Genomic DNA, 7,732 nt, shown 5'->3' with positions numbered 1-7,732 from the left:
CATCGTGGCAGCCAGATTTGACTTGGAGGGTACCCCACCACTAGGGCGAGAAAGCTTCCCTTCATTCCCTTTGATTCCTTTTGTTGCTCGGGTTTAGACCTGTTATCAGATTTGAATGGACCTCCCGTCAATTAAAATAGTACTAGTTCCCTTGTCAATTGACTACAAATGAAAAAAAACAGTTAAAAGATCAAAGTAATTGTGGCAGAATTACAATTGCATGTTCCGAACATGTGAGAAAGTAAGAAGTAAATGTTTAAAATAGTAAAGATGTACTTTAAAATAATTTTAAAAAATGCAGAATTTCTTAAGCCAGTACCATTGGGGATGAGTACGCCCCCCTCCCTCTTATGTTAAACCTTTCCTCCTCTTATCAGATGAGAAATTAAATGGTTAACGTCTTGATCTAAACTCTGCGACTTGCTTTTATATCTTTGTAGTCTGGTACTTTTAGCGCCCACCTTAGCAAATCGACGACGCTGTCAAGCAAGTTAACAAATAGATCTGCAAACGAGGAACCAATCCATTAATAAATGAGCTTTCAATGCGAAGTCCTCCCTTTTTAATGCCGTGAAAGATTTCTCTACATACTCAGAAGAAGCTTCTTTTTGAATCTTTGATTCTTTTTCTAATCAGGAGCATTATATATATCGTTTTTCTTTTAAATTCTCAAGGACTGAAAGTGAAAATCAACCAGTAAATCGGGTTGTGCATCACCAACCGACGCTGCCCTTGCCGCCACCATTACCGCGGCCCCACAGAGAGGAAGACAGAGGCCTCACTCCCTACAGAATAAATCAGCACTCGCACCAACGTCTGCATCGCGTGCTTCTTCCCTTCCACCGGCCATCACGGTGAAGTCTCTCTCTCTCTCTCTCTCTCTCTCTCTCTCTCTTGTGTCTCACTCTGTGGCAGAGCAGAGAACAATCGACACGAATTCCCGACTGCCCATCAACACAAAAAATCACAGTTTCCAATTTTCACTTCAGAGGAAAAGAGAGAGAGAGAGAGAGAGATTACATCGACGTCTTCGGCTGCAGCTGAGAAGCATTCAATGCCATTCATTTCGGTCGCTCTCGCGGTTGTGATACATTTCCGAGTTGGTTGAACTCTTAATTTGGTGTATTCTCTCGGTCTCTTTTTCGCATTTTGCTTATAGTACCGAGAAGGGAGAGAGGGAGAGGAAGCTGAAGTTTTAAGAGGCGGCTCTGTCTGTGTTCTGGTTGAGGATGGGGAGCATGGAATTGGGTGGCTCGTCTTCTCCCAGTTCCAAGCCCGAACCGGCTCTTCCGGCGACCACGCCGGAAACGGAGGAAGAGAGGAGGAAGAAGCTCGAGAGGTACTTCGCGGAGAGCGATCAAAGGACCTTCGGAGGTGGGTCAGTCGGGGGGACGACGCCGGTGGACGTCCACGGCAGGCCAATCGCGGACCTGTCCAAGACCGGCGGGTGGATTGCCGCGTTCTTCATCTTTGGTACCAGCTTTTTCAATAATTCAGTTGGTTTCCTGGTGGCCTCCGTTCGTGAGTGGCCGTTTTGATTTTAGTTGTGGCTCTGTCTGGATTGTTTCAGGTAACGAGATGACGGAGAGGATGGCGTACTTTGGTCTGGCGGTGAACGTGGTGCTCTTCCTATTCAAGGTGATGCACCAGCCGTTCACGACCTCGGCGAACGTCGTGAACAACTTTCTGGGAATCTCCCAGGCTTCGTCGCTCATCGGCGGGTTCATCGCCGACGCGTACCTCGGCCGATATTGGACGATCGCCATCTTCACCACTTTATATCTCACTGTAAGTTTTCCTTCCGTAGCTACCTCGCTTCTGTCCGTGATTGGTCGGTGTCTGCCTCTATAGTTCTCTGTTTTTACACTTCGTGGTGTGGCTTTGTATTCATCGAGATTTCTTCGCTGCTGATAGAGTGAATCGTGCATTTTTTATGTTCTTGAGCCATTGCTATTAATTCGGATTTGGGAACTCATTAAAATCGTAAATGCTAAGTCTATAACCATAGAGCCTAGAGGCTTCCAGAATATATATGTGGGGTATCATATGGATGACCACACTGCTTTGTGTAATAAAACTGACGTTGATTCTGCTTTACTTGGGTGATTCTACTTCTTGTACTCGGATTCCGGTGTTGTTTGTTTCCTGCAGCTCAGGACTTTGAGCTCTCCGGAGTTTGGGTGGTCTGATTTCTGGATTTCTTGGAGGATTCCTGGTCAACATATAAGCATTTAGGAATCCGGTTCAGATATTCAAGTTCTGGGGAATTCAAACGCGTCCAAGAATGATAAATGATATGTAAGTGTCCGTTCTGATATAGCACGATCAGTGCATGATGACATCAAGAATGTAAATGAAGTGTCGGTAGGTAGGTGAGTAGATAAGTCTTCTTGAGTAAAATTTTCTGATGTCAGAGAAAGATGATGCTTTGGGTGATTAATGCGTTTAATTATAGGAGTCATCATATTTTTTAGTCCTTCACCGTCTTACTGAACTTGTTTCCGGACACGCTTACTTTTCTCTCTTTTATTACAAGACGGGATCCGAAGCAGAACCACCTGCGTGTGAACTCTTTATCTTTTTCAATTAAAGGATCTTAAGCCCTTTGCAAGGTGGACAGAACTCTTACTGGTAAATTCAAGATATGTTGGACAGGGTAGCTGGGGAATATGGTTTCTCAAAAACATCCTGTGATCCGGACAAGTTGGCACGCCTTGGTGGCTTTTAATATCTGATAAAAAGTATTTTGAGTTTTAGCTCTTGAACCTTGAGCATTTATTTTAGTTGGTTCCATGAAAAGGGAAAAACTTTATTGCGGTTTGAAATAAACGAAACGTTCTTGAGAGATGAAAGAAATAGAGAACGGTTATAATTTTCTTGGATGTGATTTTGTATGTTTATTTGGGAAATTACAAGCTTGAACTTGTAGAAACGTACAATAGCATTCAACTGAAATGCATATAGGAATGCAGAAACAGTCTGTCTGAACAGATATTTGTGAACCTTAGATACCATAATCTGCTGCTTATGTGTCGAGACTTAAAATGATTTCATTGCCACCCTCTTCATCATCAGGAATGAAGTGATGAGTAGTACCCCCTGATGGGGACGTTGTTGTGATGAAGCATTATCCTGTTCATGTATCTCTTCGTTTAGAACATACTTTCTAGTGAACATATAATATTCCAGAATATGCACACTAATTCTGTTAACAAAAACAGCTCTTCTCCGCTCTGCACAAAAACAGGCTTTTTATTAACAAAAAACAGCACTTCTGTGCTCTGAACATTCATCTGTTTAAATGGCAACCGTTGGGAGCTGTTTTTCTCTTTTCTGTGGAAGGTACAGGATTTTAATCTCAAACTCTTTGTCAGGGTCTTATTTGGAACTATGGCAATCATAGGATATACTCTGCGTTTGTTTTCCTTTCTTTTTCATCATATTTGAAGTACAATTGGTATTGTATTATTGTTATCAATAGTAGCCCAAGGTTGAATGGACAAAGATGGTTTTGTTTGTTAATGGACTGAAAATTTCATGACCATATTCTTAGCACTTCTTATAGTCCTTGGATTGTGCAAGCACTATCATCTAGCCAACAAAAGAGTGCTATCAGCAGAACAGAACTATGTTCGTCAGGAATCCGTATAGCTGCAAAGCTTGAACAATAAAGAACTGTAACTTCAAAAGAAAATTATGATGCTCTTTGATTTATAGGAATTAGATCTGGTCATCAACTTTGACCCTTCCCTAACTGTAACCCATCATCGTTGATCCAATAATCCATCATTGTTGATCCCACTGATGTTTATTTTCAAACCTCTTCCATTATCTAGCTTCTCACTTTAGGCAATATTCAAAAAATTTAGTTACTTCTTGTTTTAAAGTCTTGTATGAGTGGTTCAGTGAGGTTATATGCAGCAGCTGATCACCTGTTCTAGCTTTATTTTTTGCATATATGATATATCATTTCGACTGAGTTCTTGAGAAAGGTAGTTTATTTTTAGTCTGTAGAATAATTAACTGTTTAGATTGCACCTATGTGCCGGTACATCATGATCCCTCTCTCGCTTCCTCTCCTCTCAGATATTTCCTTGGAAGTCTTGGTACCAAGCGGCTGTATAAAGCTTAGCTACCTCTTATGATGTAGTTTTGTCCTGATACTTTGGACTAAGCCTTGAAATGTCTCACTGTGTGTGTGAAATGATGACCTGCAACTGGTTTAGTAAACAAGCATACGATCCTTGATACCATATCTGTGACCATAATTCACATCTTTGCTTGCATTTCTTTTTCATTATATGCATCACACTCATTGGAATCTGAATTACACATGCAGGGCCTGACTGCAATAACTTTATGTGCCACAATGCCCGTATTTACACCTAGCGAGACTCACTGCGATCAGCTGTCACTGCTTTTAGGCGTCTGTGAATCTCCAAAACGCTGGCAGCTTGTTTATCTTTACACAGTCTTGTACATAACTGCCTTTGGTGCAGCTGGAATAAGACCATGTGTTTCGTCATTTGGAGCTGATCAGTTTGATGAAAGGAGTAAGAACTACAAAAGGCACCTGGATCGATTCTTCAACTTCTTCTACCTTTCTGTAACATTTGGAGCTGTAGCTGCATTTACATTGGTTGTCTACATTCAAATGCACCATGGCTGGGGAGCTGCATTTGGTGTGCTTGCAATAGCTATGGGAATTTCAAATGTGGTTTTTTTCATAGGCACACCTCTATACAGACATAGAGTACCAGGAGGAAGCCCTTTGACACGTGTTGCGCAAGTGTTAGTGGCTGCCTTTCACAAGAGAAATGTACCATTCTCCAACAGCGAATTGGTTGGTCTATATGAAGTTACTGGTAATCATTCTGCTGTCAAGGGAAGTTCCAAAATAGCTCATACTGATGACTTCAGGTAATCGCTTTTTTATTTGATGAACGGCATCTTGGATTTCTTTGTCCACCTGGATTTGGTCACTATTTGGGCAGAATTGGTGCTTTCAGTATAAAGTTTTCTCATGATTTCTAGTGGCAGTTCCCAGATTAGACAGTTCTCTGTTACATCTCAATTCATTTTTTTGGTCTTTTGGATGCCAGGTTTCTGGACAAGGCAGCTCTCAAGACAAAGGAAGATGGGAAAGATCCAAATCCTTGGAGGCTCTGCACTGTTACTCAAGTAGAAGAGGTTAAGATACTAATTAAGATCCTCCCAGTACCATCCTGCACCATAATGCTCGGTGCTGTCCTAACAGAGTTCCTCACCTTGTCAGTCCAGCAAGCATACACAATGAATACTTACTTGGGAAGTCTGAAGCTTCCAGTCACTTGCATGCCTGTTTTTCCTGGTTTAAGCATCTTTGCTCTTCTATCTCTTTACTACACAGCCATTGTTCCGATGTGCCGCAGAATCACAGGTCATCCTCGAGGGCTTTCACAGCTCCAAAGGGTTGGAATAGGTCTGGTGCTCTCAATCCTGTCTGTGTTATGGGCTGGAATTTTCGAGAGGTACAGGAGGAACTATGCAGTCGAGCACGGATTCGAGTTCAATTTCTTGAAACCGATGCCTCATATGAGTGCATATTGGTTGTTGATCCAATATTGCCTTATAGGCTTAGCTGAAGTGTTTTGCATTGTTGGGCTGCTTGAATTTCTCTACCAGGAGGCCCCTGATGCCATGAGAAGCATCGCTTCTGCATATGCAGCTGTAGCTGGGGGCTTAGGCTGTTTTGTAGCCACTATAATAAACAACATTGTTGAAGCTGTTTCTCCAAAGCTGGGATCCTCTCAATGGCTAAGTCGAAATATAAACTTGGGAAGGTTCGACTACTTTTACTGGTTGCTTACTGTTCTTAGCCTGATTAATTTTGGTGTTTTCCTATATGCGGCCAAGAAATACAAATACAGATACCGGCCGGAGCTGGAGTCAGAAAAATTTGAAGTGAATGGGCAGTAGAAGGTCCTGAAAATGTTACGTGGGAGCATACTAGATGACGGTCATCTGTAGATGACAACAGGTAGGCGTTTGATCGTTTTAATGGTGCTGGTCATTTGGGTGTGGAAGGTCGAATTTGGTGTCGTATGTAAATCTCCAAAGAGCATATGCTGTATCTCCCAGTAAGAAGGCTAATGCAATTGATTTATTTGAAGCATATTTTTATAATTGAATTTGCAGTTTACTGTGATATCTGAATATATACATTTGCATAAATTAAATTCTTCAGTTTATAATGATATTTGAACATAAACATCTGCATAAGTTGAAGTTGCAGTTTATAATACCGAAGAGGATCCTACCACTACCATGTAAAAGCTGCAAGCATCATCTCAACCAGAAATTTATCGCCACTCTCTTCCTCTGTCAATGGTTTTTGCAGAAACATCAGAGTGAACCCCGGTTAAGTGAATGGCTACTGCTGCAAAGTTTTTTAAATCTTTGCACTGAGTTTTGATCTTGGATTTTTAGTTAGGGGTTAAGCATACTCATCTTAAAAGGAGGTAACTAATTTAATTTTATTTGGTTGCATTTTTAAAAACAAAATAATAATTTTTAATGTAAAATATTCTTGCAGTCTATAATCTAGCCCAAAAAGAATATAATAACAAAGTGTCCATGAATTCAATGAAGTATATTCGTGATTTCCATATATATATATATATATATATATATATATATATATATATAATGAAAGGGCTATCAAAAGACATATGCACGGTATGTACGAACTTCGTCTAAAGACAAATATAATTTTTGAAATAATAAAAACTTATAACATGATTTATTTGGACTACTAAAATTTCGTAGCTTCAAAAATTTCTCTACCAAACTTTTTTTCCTCGAAGATTTGTTCCTGCAATTAAATTTGGTTGCTGAGCAGCCTTCTTATTGAAATTAAATGACACAAGTGTCATTCAAACAGAAGAAAGCGAAAGCGAAAGATTAGTTAGAAAAACAGTAAGCAAGATTTTCTGCAAATATGAACATGCGTATTCTCTTTACTGCATTCCTAGTAGGGAATTTCTGAGCAGCGTTAAAGCACAAAATAAATGAAGCCAGAAATTTATAAAGGGGGAACTGTTGTCTTTTTTTCTTTTTACTAAATTTTAAGGGACATTATTATTTTATCGAAATTCCAAGGGAAAAAATTTTATGGAAAAGATTTCATCTAACATTTGAACAGCAGCAGTTAGCTATGCCCGCTAAAGTGAAAGAAAAAAAAAAACTGTTTTTTAACTTTATTACTTTTTAGTCAATTAAAATATTGCAAAAATTGCACCACCTTGAAGGAGCCACTGTCTCTTCTTTGTGTCCGAGCCACTGTCTCTTCTTTGTGTCCTCATAGAGCTTGCTTTGTGACCTGTTACATTTTTCGAAAAGAGAGCACTGGGTCATGACAACAACAACGATCTTTTTGAGGTGGACAGAGCCGTCCAATGCAATACAATCCCTTTGTATTAAAATAGTACAAAAGTTGAAAATAAATGTGTGGTTTGATAATGGTATATTTATGTATCTTACATGCTAATAAGTAATTACAATAAATGCTTCCTTAACTTCTTAGTTCCTTCTTGCCTACTGGATCCCAGTGATGTCAATGGATCATATCTGGATCCAATGTATCTACTAGGATATCCAATTATATGGATAATGATTTCTTGGAAACAAATTTCAACTAAAACATAAAAAAAAAAACAAAACAAAACTATTTGAATTTTTACGTATCGCCAAA

At 39.7% G+C, this 7,732-nt stretch overlaps 1 protein-coding gene across 1 annotated transcript; it reads left to right on the top strand.

The window, feature by feature from the left end:
• Positions 1-825: 825 nt before the first annotated feature.
• Positions 826-6,165, top strand: LOC116248161 (protein NRT1/ PTR FAMILY 6.1). Its single transcript, XM_031620796.2, has 4 exons — positions 826-1,473; positions 1,571-1,788; positions 4,340-4,920; positions 5,103-6,165. Exons 1-4 carry the CDS (start codon positions 1,230-1,232, stop codon positions 5,956-5,958), a joined length of 1,899 nt encoding a protein of 632 aa, XP_031476656.1. The 5' UTR covers positions 826-1,229; the 3' UTR covers positions 5,959-6,165.
• Positions 6,166-7,732: the final 1,567 nt, after the last annotated feature.

Source organism: Nymphaea colorata, chromosome 2, assembly GCF_008831285.2.
Source record: "Nymphaea colorata isolate Beijing-Zhang1983 chromosome 2, ASM883128v2, whole genome shotgun sequence".
In the NCBI taxonomy this organism is placed as follows: domain Eukaryota; kingdom Viridiplantae; phylum Streptophyta; class Magnoliopsida; order Nymphaeales; family Nymphaeaceae; genus Nymphaea; species Nymphaea colorata.
Note: the sequence above shows the minus strand (reverse complement) of the source record. Positions and strands in the feature narration are given on the sequence as shown.

Excerpts from the sequence above, each read along its gene's own strand:
- LOC116248161 (XM_031620796.2), top strand. The coding sequence starts at position 1,230 with ATGGGGAGCATGGAATTGGGTGGCTCGTCTTCTCCCAGTTCCAAGCCC. Across the intron at positions 1,474-1,570 it reads TGCCGCGTTCTTCATCTTTG|GTAACGAGATGACGGAGAGG; the intron begins GTACCAGCTTTT and ends GGATTGTTTCAG. Across the intron at positions 1,789-4,339 it reads TCACCACTTTATATCTCACT|GGCCTGACTGCAATAACTTT; the intron begins GTAAGTTTTCCT and ends TTACACATGCAG.